General features: G+C 45.0%; 1 protein-coding gene across 6 annotated transcripts in view; it reads left to right on the forward strand.

Annotated features, from left to right (window-relative positions):
* Positions 1 to 478: 478 nt before the first annotated feature.
* STK11 (serine/threonine kinase 11) overlaps positions 479 to 18601 on the forward strand; it is a 73842-nt gene continuing 55719 nt past the window's right edge. Inside the window, exon 1 of one of the 6 annotated variants that reach the window (XM_037885433.2) lies at positions 479 to 2065. In XM_037885433.2, the coding sequence (XP_037741361.1) occupies positions 1776 to 2065 (290 nt within the window). In that variant the 5' untranslated portion in view covers positions 479 to 1775. The remainder of the gene's footprint in view (positions 2066 to 18601) is intronic. The other 5 variants (XM_043535766.1, XM_043535767.1, XM_043535765.1 and 2 more) reach the window with 5 other exon arrangements.

The raw sequence follows: 18601 nt of genomic DNA on the forward strand, positions 1-18601 counted from the left end.
CGGGTATGACTGAAGGCCCCTCCCAGCCTATTAAAACCCTCCGCTGCAGCCGGAGGCGGGGTGGGGAGCGAACGCTAAATGAAACGATCCAATCGGAAGCAAGGAAACCTGGTCGACCCCCCCCACCCCCTACTGGCCAATCAGAGGAGGAGAACGCGGAGGCGGGGCTGAGGCCGTAGCCAATGGGAGGGCACGTCGGTCGCTCGGGAGGCGTGAGGCCCTGGAGTGGGGAAGGGAGGTAGCGGGACGGGAGCTAGAGGGTGGGGAGGGAGGTAAACAAAATGGCGGCGGCGCGTTAGCTGCGGCGGCTGGAGGAGGCGGGGGTGAGGCGGCCCGGAGCGCTCGGAAGTGAGGAGGGGGTGGGGAGAGCGGGGAGACCGGGGCCTCTCACCAGGGACAGGGCCGGGGGGGAGAGGCGGGGGCGGGGTGCCCCCTGAGGGGGGGGGGTCCCCTTGGGCCGTGTAGGGGGATCGGGCCCCCCGGCAGAGCTCCGGCTTGGGTAGGGGGAGCGGGGCCCCCTGTTCAGGGGAGGTCGTTGGGGGGGGGGGGAACAAGTAGCCACAGCTTCCTTCCCACCTCTGTGTCAGGGTAGGGCCAGCTCCCCCCCCTTAACTGATCTCCTGTCGGGGGGGGGAAGTCCTGCAAGGGGGGGACGGTGCACTCCCCCCGACTGATCCCCTGTTGAGGGGGGAGGCTGGGTGCGTTTGGGAGGGTAAAGGCCAGCTTCCTCTTGGGGGGGCTGTGGGAGGTCAGCTCCTTTTGGGTTGGGTGTACAGGGGAAGTTCATTTTTTGCCCCTTTTTGTGGGGGGGCTGCTGTGTGGTGACAGTCGGGGGGGGGGGGGAGAAATTAGCTGGATCAGTCCTTCCTGATTGACACCTGTGGGGAGGCTTGTGGGGGTTGTAAATGGGAAGAAAGGCCTCAGCAGCATTAGCGTCTCCTGAGTGATCTCTCACTAAGGGTGTGTTTTGGGGTGTTGTAAGGGGGAAAGAGCCCACTCCTCCTATCACACTTTAAGGAGGGGTGGACAGGCTGGGTGAAGTTTTAGTAGGATTTGTGTTGTCTACCTGACACCTAGACCAGTGGTGGTGACACATCATGTGTCAGGCACAATCCAAGTGGTTGAAGGATGCCCCTGGGAGATTTTGATAGGCGCAGAAGGCCTCAAGCTTTCATAGGGGGGGAAAGAGAAGAAATTAGAATAGGTGTTGAAAACGCCTTCCAAGAAACTTCGTTCCAGCTACCAAACGGCTGAGAAAACCATCCGAGTTCCTACCTGGGAGGTGAGGGTATCAGGGGAGAGTAAATGACCCTGCAGTTCACAGTTTGGAATTGGGAACCATGACCTGCTAGTAATGGAAAGTCACGAAAGAGACTTGACCATCTTTTTGTTATCTGTGGTTCTAAAGTCCTAGAGGATGACCTAGCACTTAAGAACCAATTTGTGACCCAGCTGAAGGACAAGCGAGAGCAAGTTGACCTGAAAGAACCCAAGTGGTGGGATCAGGTCAAAAGTAAAACAAATCCAAACTGAGAAAGTATCTGGTGAGACTTTTTTGTTTTTATTAATGAGACATTGAGTTATTGGAACCAGGCACTGGAATTTGTAGGATCCTTGGCTGGAAGCAGCTCATAGTGTTTTTTTAAAATTAATGTTCGTACAATCTTCTGGATAACTTTTATTTCAAGAAGGAGTAAAAGGGAGCGTTGGAAATTAAAGAACCGGATTAAAACCTTGAGCACTTAAGGAAAACAGGTTAAGGAACATAATCTAGGATGGATGTGCAGGAGCCGCAGGAGCTGAGTATGTTTGCAGAGAGTGAACTGATGTCTGTGGGGATGGACACGTTCATCCATCGCATTGACTCCACGGAAGTCATCTACCAGCCACGGCGCAAAAGGGCCAAGCTCATTGGCAAATACCTAATGGGGGACTTACTTGGAGAAGGGTCTTATGGCAAAGTCAAGGAGATGTTGGACTCTGAAACCCTCTGTAGGAGAGCTGTCAAAATCCTAAAAAAGAAGAAACTCCGCAGGATCCCCAATGGGGAGGCAAATGTTAAAAAGTGAGTATGAGATTCCTGTAGCTAATAATCAAAAGGTTAACTTTGGTCAGTATTTTCCAGCTGGCATTCTGTGTTTTGTACAACACTGTGTATAGTCTTACGTTTTGAAAGAGGTTTACGAACTATATACATGCAAGAGTTGCTTCCCCTTGAAATGCAACCAACTCTGGGGTGAAGAGTGGCTCTCAAATACCACACAACAGTGGGGAACAGGGAAAGAAAGCTTCATCTCAGAGGCATGGTGGAGCAAATGTTTCTACTCTTGTAAAAATTGGCATGTTAGGGGTTCCCTCGCATGTCAGAGCAGAAAGAACAATCCGTGTTTCTAAAGTCTTATACAAAAGAGGCACATGGCTAATTGCATGGTGCTCACTTGATCTAACCGAGGTTGTATAATTAAAACAAACTCTGCCTAGTCCTGTACATTATGTAGTATTATCAGTGTGCATTGCACATAGCGGCCTGTGCCCTAAGGACCGTGCATTATAGGTACCTATTACATAGGTGGCAGCATGATCCAGTGCATTTGCACCCAGTGTGCATCAGGAGACCTGGGATCTAGTCCTGGATCTGCTATTGATAAGTATGACCTTGAGAAGTCATTTATCTCTCTGTCTCAGTCAGTTTCTCCCTCTGTAAAATGGGCATGAAACTTGCCCACCCTTTGTTTTTGTTTTTTGCTTTTGTTTTGTTTAAAACATCACTCAAGATTTTTGGTTAAAGCACTTTAAGTGAGAGCGAAGTTATGTGTTGGTAGGTGTTTGTGCACACACCGTCCTGCAAAGTAGTTAAAGTATGTTGCAGGGATAAACCTGGTCTGTTTCATTAGCAAGCATTGTTCATTTTTCTTTCCATTTCTTGAAGTTACACTTAACGTGCAATGACCCTTCAGAGACCACTGCATTTTCCACAACAAACTGCTCAGTATAGCCATACAAGATATGATTGTTTATCTGGAGTGACCAAGACCCTGCTGCTGCCAAAAAGAATTAATTGCAATAGCTTATCTTGAAGTAGGAGGAACACTTGCAAGATGTTTTAGACGTCTCTTGTGATTTTTCTGGTGTTCAGCATGCAGCCGCTGCATGCTGTGTGTAGAGCCCTGACCTAGTGGACTCTTCATATTTTGTTTTGGTTTGGAGGGGTGTGTGTGGGGTGTGTTTTGTGTTGTGTTTTTTAAGATTAGCTGGATGATACTTCATCCTGTATTAGGCCTTCCGTCGATTAGCTCTTCAGGTTTACCTTCTAACCTTGAGAGTACAGAGTGAATAGGTTCAGCTACCGCATAATGAAATCAAACAGGGGGACTTTGCTGTGCTGGCTCCAGTTCATTATAAAAGTAAACTGCAGGTTAATGTGTAATAAAATGTTTCCTGCAGTGCATTTCTTGTTTTTTTCCCCTGTAGAGGCATGTGTATCACTTTGTCCCCTTCTTCCCCCCCCCCCCCCCCCCCAAGTTCTCCAGTTACATCCAGAATGTCTCCAGAAGAACAGAAAGGCTGCCTTCTCCTTAATTAAAACTTATTTTAAAAGCTCCTCCCTCTCAGTTCATAAGAATTCCCTGAATTAACCTATCAGCTTAATGAGGGAGGGCAACTGTGGAAGAGGCCTTGTTCTGAAAAGAATCACAGAATATCAGGGTTGGAGGGGACCTCAGGAGATCATCTAGTCCAACACCCTGCTCAAAGCAGGACCAGTCCCTAAATGGCCCCCTCAAGAATTGAACTCACAACCCTGGGTTTAGCAGGCCAATGCTCAAACCACTGAGCTATCGCTCCCCCCCACACTTCGATGTAGAAATCTCTTGTGTCCTGTTTACTGTTTTCAGCTTCTCTGTGGATGTTTTTGTTCAGTTTTATCTAGCTTGTTTAGTTATCAGAGCAGTCTGCCCAGAAGATATTTTAATTTATGTGACCAGCATGGGCTGTTTGTTCAGTTGCCGCAGGCTATTACTAGCCATAGTTCCAAAGCACTGTATTGGAGTCAGACTTTCACTTCAGTCTTCTAGCAAGGGTCTATTTTAGCTCTAGAACTGTGCTAAACTGGTCTGGTTTTTATCACCTTTTCTTCCCTCCCCCACTCGTTTGTTTCATCCACTTGTTCCATCTTGTCTTTTAGATCAGTCTCCACCAGTTTAAACTTTGTGCTCAAGGCTTGTTGCGGCAGCATGCAGAGATATGGGATGGTCTGGCTGGGCAGCATGGGTGGGGACCAAATCCCAGTAGTGACCTAACCCCAGGTAGCACTGCATCTGAACACTGTTCTAATGTGGCTTGGTCCCAGTCATGCTGTCCAGCCAAACTCCATTAAAACTTCAGATTTGAGCAGCCTTACTTTAAATGTGATTGAAACTGTTTACCCCAATGAGCTGTTCACATGCTACAGAATGGGTATTAGTCCACTTTCTAAATTAAAGCTAACCTCTCTGACACATCCTGACAAGATTCCACTTCCTTACTCCAAGATTATGAGAATGAATGAGTCTGCTGTCTATAGTTTGAGTTGTAACTTTAGATATATTGGTGCCTACTCATAAACCGTGCAGGATTAGTTCAATGAGAACACGGTTGGCCCAGTGTTGTTGGCACACTTGCAGTTGTTTGCTCTGCAGACCCTTTGTGATTGGGCCCATAGTTAATAGGCAGGCTTCCCCCTTATTGCTCTGAGCTGAGTAGTAATTGTCCCTTTCGATATGTGCCAACAATGCTTAAAAAGGACTGAATTGCTCTGAGCGGTTAGCCTAGGATACAGAACCTCTAACCTCCTGATTAGCAGTTTGTATGTGGTTCAGTTTGGTATGTCCTGAAACTTGCTGCTGCCTGATCGCTGCTCAGTGGCTGATTTGACCTAAGTTTGGTCTTGGCCTAATTCCCATTGGGCAGGTGTCCATATCACAGAAGTCACGTCTGTGACTAGCATTAGCTGGTCTCTTTTGGCCGCACCAGAGAGGCCCAAGATAGAATGGGCTACAGGGATTGAACTCCCTTCTCCTCCCTAGAGATATAACATCTTCCAGACGAGGTTGAGGCACACAACTGGGGGGGAAGGGAGGCTTGGCTTGCACTCTTTCCCTTTACCTGCTGTGGGGGTAAATGTTGATCTAACACCATTCACCAGCACAGCATTCATTACAAAGTTAATACTTTAAATTCTTTACAACTTTTTTTGTAATCAACCGATCCCAGTGAAGAAGTGGGTGGAGAGCACTGCCTCTCTCTGCATAGTGGATCAGATTCCCAAAATGTCAAAGGATATCAGAAATAGTCCTTAAACATCTGTTGTCAAAGGTGGCTGTAGTGTGTGACCCCGTAAGATCAAGGAGACTGTGACTTGTTAATCCTGGGGGGGTCTAAAATTAACTTGCCTTGAGATTTCTCTTGTGCTCATCATAATGAGAGACATGCGCTGTTCATAGAGCGCAGGGATTGTATTTCCAACCTCACCCCTGCATCACTGCTTTCTATTTTTGGGGAGGAGGGGTCAAAAGGTTGTAAAAGGCTCGCAGATTTTATTGCGAATGTACGTGGTGAAGTTCCTGATTTGTCTCCTTAACCATGGGGCAGTCTGCTGCTGGGCAAAAGTTTGATCTGGCTGTGACTTTAGTTATCTAACCTTAAAGCATCCCAGTTGTTAGCTAATGCCATTTGAGAGCAAAATCTCTCCCTTCCTCTGGCATCAGGACCAGACCGCTGCACACTATTCCCTCCCTTTCCATGCCCCCAGTGATGCATGCAGACAGAGGGCTCCTCCAAGCAAAGCAAGGGTTGACACGGATGCATTGCATTTAGCAGATAATATGGCACTTTGCAACTGGTCTTTCAAATTCAAGCATAACTGAGTTTGGATGGCAAAGTAATAGCTGAGTGACACAAGCACTAAGTTGGAGATTTAGAACTGTAGAAACCTTGCATCTGTTCACCTCCAGTAAACACAAGAATGTATGAAGTGTCAATGAGTGTAGTGCTCCCAGTTGAATCTCTACTGGGTGTTTGTCCCCAGCACAGAATAACTGCATGATGGCACGATTATTGGTCTTTGCTCCAGCTAGACCAAGGACTCTAAATGTATGATGTTGCAAGTGAGGGTGAAAGTGCCTTGGCACGGTGTCTGGGGACCTGGGGAGACTGTACAGAACATTCCTGCGGTAAGGTTGACTTGTCAGTGGTAAGAGACCCTTACTTGCTTGAGTTTTAAGGGCGCGTCTGTCCTACACATGCTGTCTGGGCACCAAGTTGCAATATAGGCACTGTCCTCACAGGGGTGAATAAGCCTACAATGCTAATGGCCATGCTCTAGCCCTGATTTCTTGCTGGCCATAGCACTGTCCTCTAATATGATTGTGCAAATGGGCCCGAGCCATGATATTCCTAATCAAACCATGTTATTACAGTTTGGCACAATTACATTGTAACCTGGTGCCCTATCATGGCTGCAGTTGGGTGAAGTTAGAGCCCTTTCTGAAATCCCATCATAAAACAATCATGCTGTCGGACCTGGTTACAACATGTGAGTCTGACTGTTAACACACAGTTTAATCCTGTCTATACTTTTTTTTTTCTTTTTTAAATAATGGTTTCTGGCTAATGTCCAAGGCTGTAGCATGGTTAATACATGTTCCTGATTCATTTACGTGGCAAGAATAAGTCTTGTAATTTTGTCTCCTACCACAGGAGCTTCATGGGCCCAGAAGTTGTGACCTCAAATGTTCATTTGAGTCTTTTGAGCGATTTGTCCTCCCCCTGCTCTGGTTCATCATTCTGCTCATGGCAAATGATCTTTTAAGGTTCCTATAGATCCTGATGGGGATCTTGAGGGTCTAAACTCCGCTGTGTGCAATGGTAGGCATCCCATTTTGTGTGGGGAAAGGTTTGGCGTGGCCTGTTCTTCCAGACCGTGTTGTGGTTAGCTGCTACCCCAGCTAATACAAAAGATGAGCTTAGGAGGGATGCTAAAATAGGTGAAAGAAAACCAGGCACTTATTTGTCTCCAGCAGCACAAGTCTAATAAAACTAAACCTTAATAGTCTCTCATCTTAATTAAGTGCTTGGGACTTTCTGTGCGTGTCCCAGGCGTCCTGTACAGTACTTACCGTGCTCAGCAATCACATTCTAGTTTGAATACCTTGTTCGTTACAAACCCCTCAGGGTTTGAAATGGGTACGTCAGCGAGCAATGTGACCACTTGCTGCTTTGATTGACAAATCAAGAGCCTGTCAACCCTGTCTTGTGGGCAGCAGCCTATAACGGGGCTGGGCACCTGTTAGCGTCCTGCAATAGGTCATGCATTTTGCGCTTAGTGGCTGTCTAAAGCTGGCTTGTAATGCACCATCAAATCGCAAGTTTTGTTCTTTAGGTAAGTCAGAAAAGGCTTCGGTGCCTGACCTGCATGTCAACCTATTTGAAGCCAGATGCCTGGATTTAGCTGTGAAGTAGTGGGAACCTCTACCTAGTGTGTCAAAAGAAGAACTCCCGGGGGTGGTTGCTCCATGAGCATGTGTTTGTAACATCAGACACTTAACACTGACAGAGGGTGTGGGGTGTGTCAGTGCCTGCAGCTAGTAAGGAAAAAGAATCCCGCTGTCTTAACCCTTTTCTAGGATTCCTCCCAGAGGCGCACACAGAAGTTAGAGCTGGAAGAAATCTGTCGAGCTCTGAGTAGATGATCTGCCTGTGCAGGCTTATGTGCTAGTACATTTCTGGTGCTTAAACGTCTGGGAAGATGAGAGCTGTCGGGATCAGATCACTGTGTTTAGCAGTGGCTGTCGGAACACTTTGTACCTGTATTTCAGTGTTAACCCGTCAGAGGCCTCCAAATACAGCTCAGTAAAGAGGCACAGAAACAGCCGTGGGTATTTCTTGATATCGCAGTTGAGGGTGGGGAATGGTGGCAATAGCGCTATACTAAGAACATGGCCTGGGCTGCTGCAGGAGAGGGAGCATGCAAGGGACTAAAGCTTGGGAAGACGATAGGTCATTGTTGACCATGCAATACAAAACAGTATCCCCCTGTGCTAAATCTGTGCTCATGTTAATAGAGCCTGGCCTATCCCCTCTCTCTCATGAGAACCTGTGTGATAAGGGTTTCCATCTCCAAAATGGGGCTAATGAGTCAAACCTATTCAACCAGAGCAAAGTTTTTAGGTCAGTAGTGTTGTTCCTGAGCTGCCTCTTCTATTCTTTCCTCCTCCTAAAATGAATCAGCAGTTGTACTGCAGTGTGGCCTGGGGCATAGAAGGCTGACGGCTGCTTCTGAGGTCTCTGCATCTTCAAACTAGTCATCGATCAGGTGCTTATGTGCACTTCCTGAAGGAGGAGGGCATTTGTTTCTGCAGGGCTCTGAGCCCCCGCTGTCACAGGCCGTAATATTCCTGCAGTTGTCCCCAAGCTTGGGCTCCTTGTATACTGTACTATCATGCCTTTGGTTCAGTCCTACCCAAATGTTAGAAGCATAAAAAATGGGCAGAAAAACAGTAAAGCAAAGGGTGGTGAGCTGCAGTGGGGGAGAGCTCCCAGTGATGGATTGGTGGGTTTGGAAAAGAAGTCTTAAGGCTTCCTGCATTAACAGCGTCTGCAGCAACCAAAAAGGGGGGCTAATGCCAATATCTGCCAGGCTTAGCTTTTCTCAGTGGTAAGGTTTTCACTGGCGATAGGTAAAAGCAGTTTGCAGCAGATCATGCACTTTACTTTGGTTGGAGGGGAAATCCTTTGTATGGTGTAACTGATTGTGTATGATTTAAAAAAAAGCGCTTCTGAAGTGACTGATCCTGCTTTGCTGATGGTGTGCAGCCTGGTTAGTCGCATTGAATCTTGTCTGGAAGCTCCTGTAACGGGGGAAAAAGTGTTCTTTTTTGTATTTATGATGTAAACACTTTCCAAATGGCTGGCTAGAAAGCAAACATCCATGTCTCACCAACAATCTCCACAATTGTCATTAATTGTCCCCTCCACTCCTCTTGTTAGCAATTTTTGGAAGACACCAAGGATTAATGAGTCTGAACTCTCCTCTCATTCACAGGCTCACCTTGAGATCAGGTTGAGGCATGCAGCTGGCAGTGTGAGAAAGTTTGCACTGTACCTGTTAAGCTGTATTTCTTCCTTGGATAAATGGAGAATTTGAGTTTCTGAGGCTGACATGTTTTTCTATTACTACATTCACATGCAAAGCCATTCTAAATCTAGTAGAAATATGTTCTTTGGACCTGTCTAGATTACAAAAGTTGTATTGTATTCAAACACATTTCTTTCTGATCGAGGAAGATGTGATGCTGAACATGATTTGCTCTAGTCTAAGCTGACCACTAAGTCAGGGTCATCTAACTGGATTGTTCACAATAGTGTTCAAACACGATAAAATTTTTGATAGACCCTTGGTCTACCAAGCTCTGCAGTGTGCAGCTCTGCTGTGACCCTTCAGTATTCCTTCACTTGAACTTAGTCAAGCATCTGAATACATACCTTCATCAGGATTTTACCTGCATTTGCGGGAATATGGATTTATTGATCAGAAGTCTCTTGCATCTCTAACATGTTTGATCCTCCACTCATCTTCTGCATAAGATTGTTCATGTTTGCTAAAAGTCCATTTCTTTAAAGCAGTTCCTTACTCAGCTGACAAGAAAAACTTAATGGTAGCCAGAAAAAAATTAAAGGAAGATCTGTAAAAGAAAATGGAGAATAGATCAGAAATTTAGTTTGATTCTTTACCTGTTTTCATCTGGAGTAAATAAACTTTCACCCCTAATTTTGCAATTTCCTTTCTCATCCTCTCCAACCTCATTCCATATACATACCAAAGAGTCTTGTATCTTACTGTGAATTCTTTAATTTAAAGAAACGATTCCTATATGTTTGCATCTAGACGCTTCTGGTTTAGTGCGGGTTTTCTTTTCCTGATTCTGAGGATGGTTTTGCAACTTTATGGAGTGATTCACTCTTTATTCCTTTAGGACATGGCAACTGTCAGTAATGCTTATGGGGGCTGATCCAAAGTCCACTGACTTCAGTGGAAGCCTTTCCATTGACTCACTGGACTTTGGCTCAGGTGCCTAGTCTCTAAACTGTGGCTGCAAGGATGTTTCCTGTATTTGTTTATGGTGTTTTAGCAGGTGTATGTTCATTCCGAGGATAATACTGAAATCAGACTTCAAAGAGGAGGTCAAAAGAACCTTGAATTATAACAATTATCAGCTTACATCAGAATCTTTTCCTGTTCTTGGAAAACTCAATATTGATAGTACATATATTTGGGAGGGGGAAAATGAAGTTTTGCACATGTGTAAATGTTCCACTCCCATGTTTGCTGGCTAAAAGCTATAGCACTAGGCTAGTGCATGAGAATTGAAAAGTGAATATGATTAAAAACAAAAGTAACACTGACCAGGCTATTATTGTCGCAATTGAGTGAAATGTTAAAATATAATCCTCTTGTGTCCTTGCAGATAGCAAGATCTTTTTTACTATGGTTTAAAAACTGATTTTAGTTAACTTTTGGGTTAGTAGCCAATAAACTTTAGTTTGTTTTGTCAAGAGGAAAAAGGAAAAGTTAACTTGTACTTCAGAGCAAAATCTCCTGGGGCCTCATTGGGTCACAAAAGCCATGTGGATAAATACCAGATGTAGCTGTACACTCGTGAAAAAAGTAAATGAATGATTCACCGTTCTTCATCAATACTGGCAACCCCTTACAACGAAATCTTAACAGGGTTAAACCTATTTATAAACTAACAGAGAGACCTTGTGGACCAGATAGCGGAAAGGCACAATTTGCCTTTCCACTGCTTTCTGTTACATCTGAAAGCATTTCTTGCCTGTAGCTCCAGCTTAATAAGCTAGGGTTAGAATGAGCAGAAGGGCCTCCCACTGCTCAAGGGGCAGGGAAAGAAGATTGATCGCTGCTCGCTGACAACTGTCACTCGGTCTACATGTGGGCTCATTATAGCGTATTATGACTGATGTAGTATTGCAGTGTGCTCTGTGTGGGGGTGCCCCTGAAGGTCGCCTAGAAACTGACTGAGTGGCCCACCTGCTAAGTGGTGGAGTACGTCACACTGATATGTGTCACTCTCTATGGGCTTCCCCGTCCAACAGGTCCATTTCAAGGTCCTGCCTCTTACCTTAAAAACCCTATGTTGGGTAGGACCTAGTTATCTGCAAACAGCACCTGTCCCTGTGTTCAGGGATGCCTAACAGCACTCATTAAGGGCAGGGCATTCTCAGTGGAAGGTCCTCACCTGTGGAATTTCATTACTGAGGAGGTTAAGTTGACCTCAAATCCTGCTACCTTCTAGGGTATAGTTTAAGACTTTCTGCAAACTACTTCCTAAGAAGGTCGAATGGCCCTGGTTGCATTGGTAAACATTCCACCTAGAGCAGTGTCTGCCTAAGACCTTGTCTATGCTGGGAAAATGTCATGTTTTTAAAGTGTTAAGCGTGATTTTTTGCTCTTAGTGTGGTCAGGGATATTAGGGTTTAAAAACACATTAGCTGCTTATGATTAACTGTAGCGGGGACCTTAACATCTCATGCTTAAAGGTGTATGCTGTTCACTAGCATGGGGTCAGGAAGGAATTTGCCCCTCCCACCACCTTCTTGCTCCTTCCCCCTCCCGTCATGTACATTACACAATTAGCTAGCTGCATTACAGGTTTTTTCCCTTTGTCTGAAGTATCAAGTACTTGGTACAGCTGGAAGCAAGATACTGGACAGATGGGTCAGTGTTCTTATCCATTTGGGCAAGTCTAATAAGTCTGACTGGAGATAGCATAAACCTTCCCTTTAGAAGAGACTGTCTTTTCCCTTCCCTGCTTATATTTTGGCATGAACCCATACTCTTGCAGTCTGCCTTGTCATGGTGACAGTAAGCAGAGGTGACGCCCACATGAACTTGCTAGGTATAAGGATATTGCATGTGTAACTTCAACAACAAAGCAAATTCACAGCTTGAGGGACCTGTCTCAAATCTACTGGTTTCAGGAAATCTGACACTAAAGAGGAAATTCGGTGACATAAACCATTGTGCCCAGGCAATAGTGATAAATAGGATGTGTACAGAAGGGACCTCTGTATTATGATTTGAACAGTGCCCGGCCACATTGATTGATTGGTGCCGGGAGTGGAGGAAAAGGGGTGTGTAAATTTTCTTCTTAAGATGGTCTGGTTATATCCTCATACGTTTTTAAAAAAAAAAAAAAAAAACCCAAAAAACAGGTATGCCACTGGTTCAATCCAAAAGCAAAAATTCACCCTCTCCCTTCTTCATAAGCCTGGGTCAGATTGGTCTAGTTAGTATCCATAGAGGAGGGGAATCCCACCCCCCACACACATACTTCAGATAGCATTGGTGGTGGTCTCTGGCCTCAACTTAAAACTTCATAGAATATCAGGGTTGGAAGGAACCTCAGGAGGTCTAGTCCAACCCCCTGCGCAAAGCAGGACCAATCCGCAATTTTTGCCCCAGATCCCTAAATGGCCCCCTCAAGGATTGAACTCACAACCCTGGGTTTAGCAGGCCAGCACTTCGTGATGCATTTAAGTTGCATGTTAATTTTTTTTTTTTTTTTTTTTAAATGGTAGCAAGTGATGGAGACGTGGAGCCAGAGCAATGGAAAGGGAAGCTTGGAAATTTTTAAACTAGTGTAAAAGCACAAGGAGATCATAGAGTAGGGAACTCTGCTGCCCTGGCTGAGGGGAAGAACAGGATGAGCTAGGCCCATCCTGATGTTGGTGGGAGTTCCAGGTGCAGAGATCTTGCAGTTCCCTAAGGTTCTTTCCCATTGCCATTAACTTGAGGATTGCTAGGATGGATCAAATGCCTTACTGACATTTCTCCCATGAGAACTTTGGAAACAGAAGTGCATTTGTAGGTGATCAGAGTCTGGCAGTTGTCTGTTCTTACTGCTTTGTATCACACCACTCGCTAAATTTAAGAATAACCATTCCTCTGGGAAGTGGCCTGGTTGATTGGTCTCCATACCAGAGGTGGGTGCATTTCAGTACCTTTAAAGAAAACAGCTGCATAGATGTTGCTGCCTGGGCTGGAGCGTAGGTTCTCAAGTCCACCCCTTCTCTCTCTCCTCCTCGCTTCCCCGCCCGAACCACGATGTCTCCACAGCTATTTTTAGAGCACTAGATTGAGCCCGTCCAACGCAAGTCTGTGGACCCAAGCAAGAAGAGATTCTCCCAGATGCAGTGTGGACGTGCCCTTACTGTGCAGTTCATGGAGTGCTTCAGGCTGAAAGGCACTGTAGGACTGTACCATATTTATTAACCTGATAGAGGCAGACTTATTTAATGCTTGTAGCAGTACTTGAAAGTATGAGAGAATGAATCGCATGTGTTGGGCATTTAAGAGCCTCTTCAATATTAGTAATTTTCTCACCTTCCCAGCCAGCAGTCTTTTAAACTCCCTATTCTCCACTTGTTTATCCTAAGCTCTCAACCTGTCTCCCTTCATTATGAAGAAACTTGTTAGACCTACACTAATGCTGACTGCAGTTTCCATGCTAATTTAATCTACTTCAGCCTTTTGGTCATGACTATAATTAGAGCTGCTAAATCACTTTGCAAATCTATCTACATGTAAACTAAACAGACTCTTCTGAGCTTCAACTTGTTATCTTGCGGTCATGGGTTAGTTGCGGGGTTTGTTTGTTTTTTTAAAAAAAGTGGTGGTGGTAAAGGACAGAGGGCCCAGATGGGATTCTCGTAACTGCCCTTGAATTGCAGGAAAATGTCTGTCAATTACATGATTTTGAGAAGAAGCTCTGCTTAAGCAGAGCTGATTGCACTTCTGATTCTTAGGGTTCTTTGGAAAGATCTGTTAAGGGCAGTTATTGGTATACCTTAACAGAATCTCAGTCATTAATAGGTCTAAGTGGTTCATTTGCACTGTTGATGGGTCATTGCTATTACTAGCTGGCTAATTACAAATGAGGAGTGAGAGTGGTGGACAGCAGTATAAAACGCTAAGATAAAAGCAAAAATGTGAAATCACTGTTGCAAGTAAGGGTGCATCATTACTAGGGATCGGGGTGAAGGTGTGAGGGTTTATTTTTCCTCATACTAGCTAATGCATGATAACTAACGTGAGGTAAAAACCTAGTGAAGCCAAGGCAGTTTGTACTTTTTATGAGTGTTACCTTGTGTTCTTTACATCAACCTAAGAACAGACCTTTTCTCCTAGTGAAGGCAAAGACATAGTCTGCAATAGGAATGGAAATAGAACCCGCATCTGCTGACCTTCAGTGCGGTGCTTGATATTGTATGTCACCAAATGCTATTATCACTTGATGCGTACAGCTTTTTCAGGAAGATAAACTATTTCCCTTTAAGAAATGCTGGAAGGGTCACATGGAACAAGATGACCAACTGTTGAGACTCTGTTGGCTGGCTATGGTTTTGTAAATGCAGTGCTTCCATTTCACGACTTGTTCCAGAGGACCTTAAACTGCTGCTTAATCTGGCTTCTCCTTTTGGGTAGGCCTGGGAAGAGGTGGCAGTAGAGGTGGTAGGAAAGACCAGTCAAACATTACGCTACAGTTGAAAGAAATCTTGGGCTCTAGCTCAGTTCATCTCTACCTTGATGTCTTGGGGGGAGGGGGACGGGGAGAGAGACGTATACATATACACTCATCCTAAACGTTCTCCCCAGCATAGCGATTTCTGGCATTTCATGGAGGGCCCTCTCTGTCTCCACCATAGTTCCTCTGGTCAGAGGTTCATGCCCATGTCTCAAAGACTGGTGGAGCAGACATGTGGTGTGTGTGGCTTCAGTCAAAAGTGCTCCCTAAGCAGTTTTAGACAGGGTTCTAACTCCTGCTTAACAGAATGAGTCGAGAACAGTCCTACCTCCCTAACCTGTTCCTATGATTCTTGGCCTTGGTTTGCTCTTGGCAGTGCAGACCGTTTAAAAAAGGAGGTTACTGGATATACTGTTTTAGCAAAGCTAAAACTCCTAGAAACTGGAGTTGGGACGTGGCCTATAGCTCTGATCAACCCAAGCCTGGCTTAGACACTGCCCAGATAACAAAACCAGGGCTCTTTCTCACGTCGAACCCTAAAGGTTGACGTGTAACACTCAGGTTAGCTTGTTCCCACTTCTTCTCAGCGAGTAGTACAGATACACCTTTGTGTTCTTCATTGGAGTCTACCTAAGGCTTATAGAGGCAAATTCTGACACTGGAAAATGATTAGGAAACCATTGCAACATTTTGATTTTTACAAATTACTCATTCTTCTAGTTTCAACAAAGCTACAATACACCATGTTGGTCTGGAGATGCCTTTTCTCTGTAGCTGGCAATAGTCTGGTTGTATTGTGTCCCATAAACAGGGCCCATTTGCTGTAACCATGCACAGAAGTTTGGAAGGTGAGAGAGTATAAAATCATAGGGCTTTTCTACATGGGGAAAATGACTGGTGTCACTGTAGCTGAATAACTATTGCACTGTAATTATTCCAGTATAATTTCTCCATGTGAACACTATTCTGGAATAAAAATGACTTTTATTTCAAAATATTCTGTTTGCAGGGTTCCCTGGTGCTTTTTTTTTTTTAAAAGACACAAACCACTCTTTGTAGATCACCTTTAACCTGTGTTGCACATTAGCCAGAGGTTAATGACTCGTAACTGAGGGGGTCTGTATAGGGGACGAAGTAACTACTGGCTACCAGTGCCCTCGCTTGTCCTTCCTGTGTTCTTGCTAACACATCACTAGTAATCAACCCGAACGGAATGTGACTCCCAAGGTTTGCACTGCGATTACTTTATCGAGCTAAAGGACATCAAGGACAGGTCTCCTCCATTGTTGCACGGTTTGTCTGCACGGCAGCAGCACCAGCCCCGAGATATGATCCTCCACTGTGCAGTTGTGCTTTGCGGGGGTGGGGTGAGCCACTGCTAGACTCCTTTAGGGTATTGTGCGGTTGGGGTTTAAAGCTGAGCAAAGAAAGGCTGCCTCCCAAGCTGTTGAAACTGCCTTGGCAATATCTCTCCTCATGCCTCTCTGCTGCTGTCTCCTGGATCAGCGCAGCCATCTGAAGCAGAGTCCAAGTCTTCAGCACTATTACTTGTGTTATCTGATAGAAGAAGAAAAATTTTTTATGCATCCGATGAAGTGAGCTGTAGCTCATGAAAGCGTATGCTCAAATAAATTGGTTAGTCTCTAAGGTGCCACAAGTCCTCCTTTTCTTGCTGCGAATACAGACTAACACAGCTGCTACTCTGAAACCTTTTTTCATATTGGCTTTTGATCTTAGTGAGCAGTCCCTAGGTGGCTGGAATGTAAAAAATGCAGCTGACTCTGATGTTATGCATTGCCTCTCTGCGTGCTGGCATCAGTCAGGCATCTTGCAATGTTTACATATTTCCAGAAGGAGAGAGTTTGAGGTCTGCTAGGCACTGTGTGTTATAACCCTTTCAAGGTAAAAAACTGTCTTCCCTTTCTTAGCACCTTCCAAGTGAGGATCTCCATGCACGGAGAGGCAACTCAGTTCTTGTGAACCCTTGAGGGATTTTCAGGATTCTTTTTTTTTTTTTTTTCCCCCAAACTTTATTGAACGTGGTTTGTTCCCGATGTCTATGATTTCTAGAAGTAAATGCATCAAGTACAGCACTGGAATTGTACCATAAGCCATCAGTCCATCACAAGCCACTTAGGGTTCAAACCTTTGGAGCAGTGGTTGCCCAGTCTCCTGCCATACGTCAGCTTTCCGACAAGCACATGCTTCACAGCGCTAAGCCATTTCTGTGTTTTCCATGCACTAACTGGACCAGTACAGTATTGAACTAGTCTATTCCTAGCTTGTAAACCTAGATGCAACAGAGCCCAGTTCCTTCACCCTGCTTTCTCTGCTGGATGCAGCAGGCAGGCAGTAGGTGTCTCCATGGGATCTGTCGACATTCCCTTCTCCCCAAATACAAGAAATGTGTTGTTAAGGTTTTTCCTCAAGCCAGCAGAAAACTAACCAAGCTTATGACTGGTGCCGTAAGTGAACTAGGCCATTGGACTCCACTGGTTTCTGGGGCCAAGGCAATTAGAAACCCCAGGTACCTGGAAGTCCCCTTCCATTTGCTTGGCAGTGTGGAAATACAGAACGAGAAGCTAAGCTTGACAAACCCTAGCGATTATATTCTGGGACATTAGCATTGAGATTTTTATCTCTCGATAGCAGTAGGGAGAGAGAGGGAGTACTTTAGGTTTTCTTTCTAAGGGCTTGTCTGCACTGGCACTTTACAGCCCTGCAATGTTCTTGCTCAGAGGTGTGAAAAAACACCCCCCACCTCCACCCCCCAAGCACAGCAAGTTTCAGCACTGGGGGCCACCCCATGGAGATGGCTTAATGTTGCCAGTGTATACTAGCCCTAAAGCCTGTCAGTTGCAGGTAACGTACGTTGGTTTACTAGATATTTTTTATGGAATATTAGTATCTACTAGTCTTAAATTGACTTTAATACATTGACTACTTAGTGACTGATAACCTGATTCTTTATCATCTTATGTGGCTGTAGCTTTATACAAGTTAGGAGGTCTTTTGGCCATTGTATAAAGAAATAAAACTAGGTGATTAACTTGCCATTTTTATGGATGCTGTAGAAAATAAAGGTTTGCACTACGCTGTCACATGAAGACCGTGGCATTGTTTTGGGCAATTAACTTGCTAAGTCACTCAGGAGATGAGCTGTGGAGAATTTGGTATGGAGACCTGGAAGGCACTTTGCTGCCTGTTCCTGGAACTGTCTGTCTTTTCAGATGCTGAGCCCAGGAACTGGGGAGCAAGATCAGAAACCTACTGTGAACTCTAGAAGGGAGGGAAGCTACGTAAATCAGGAAGACTTATACTAATCTGAACCTGGCTTAAATGCACCCTGGCAAAACGTTTTGTATTAAACTTGTGTAGGGGCATGGGCTGCCAGCTTCCAATGTTGTGACAAATGTCATAGCAACTGTCCTTTAGCCACTTGTTGAATTCTGGGTTGTGCTGTCAATGAAAGAGCGGTGTTACAGCTAGGTTGTTCATGAAAAGGAAAACTTCTGTTCATAATCTTAACTCTTTCGCATTTCTGAAAAGATCCCAAAGCACTATACAGACTGATGCAGAAATGTAGAATTGCATCCTCTCCTGAAGTGCAGTCACTGCTGGGGTGTAACCCATTAGCAGTTTGTCAGAGCACAGCAATTTAGAATGGGATGTAAATAATACTGTATCCAAAAGCCTCTTGGGGAATTTTAAGCAGGATATTACAAGAAATGTTAGCATGTATACCGGGACTAATTTCTTTATTCTGTACTGAGGAAAAGAGTTATGTAAGAGCTAGCGGGTGGTGGTATTATTACATTACTTTATTTTAAAAGTGCATTGGTGGGATATTAGGCCCAGAGTCTGCAAATGACTCCACAGAGACAGAGCTCTGTATGGCTGCAGATTACAGTGATGAGTGGTTGGGATCTGTATTGTGTCTTATCCAAAAGGAGGTGGTGGTGACAGTGGCAGATTAGCCACTGAGCCAATGGGGCCTGTGCCCAGAGCTCCCGGGAAAA

The sequence above is a fragment of the Chelonia mydas genome, chromosome 25, assembly GCF_015237465.2.
Source record: "Chelonia mydas isolate rCheMyd1 chromosome 25, rCheMyd1.pri.v2, whole genome shotgun sequence".
Lineage (NCBI taxonomy): Eukaryota > Metazoa > Chordata > Testudines > Cheloniidae > Chelonia > Chelonia mydas.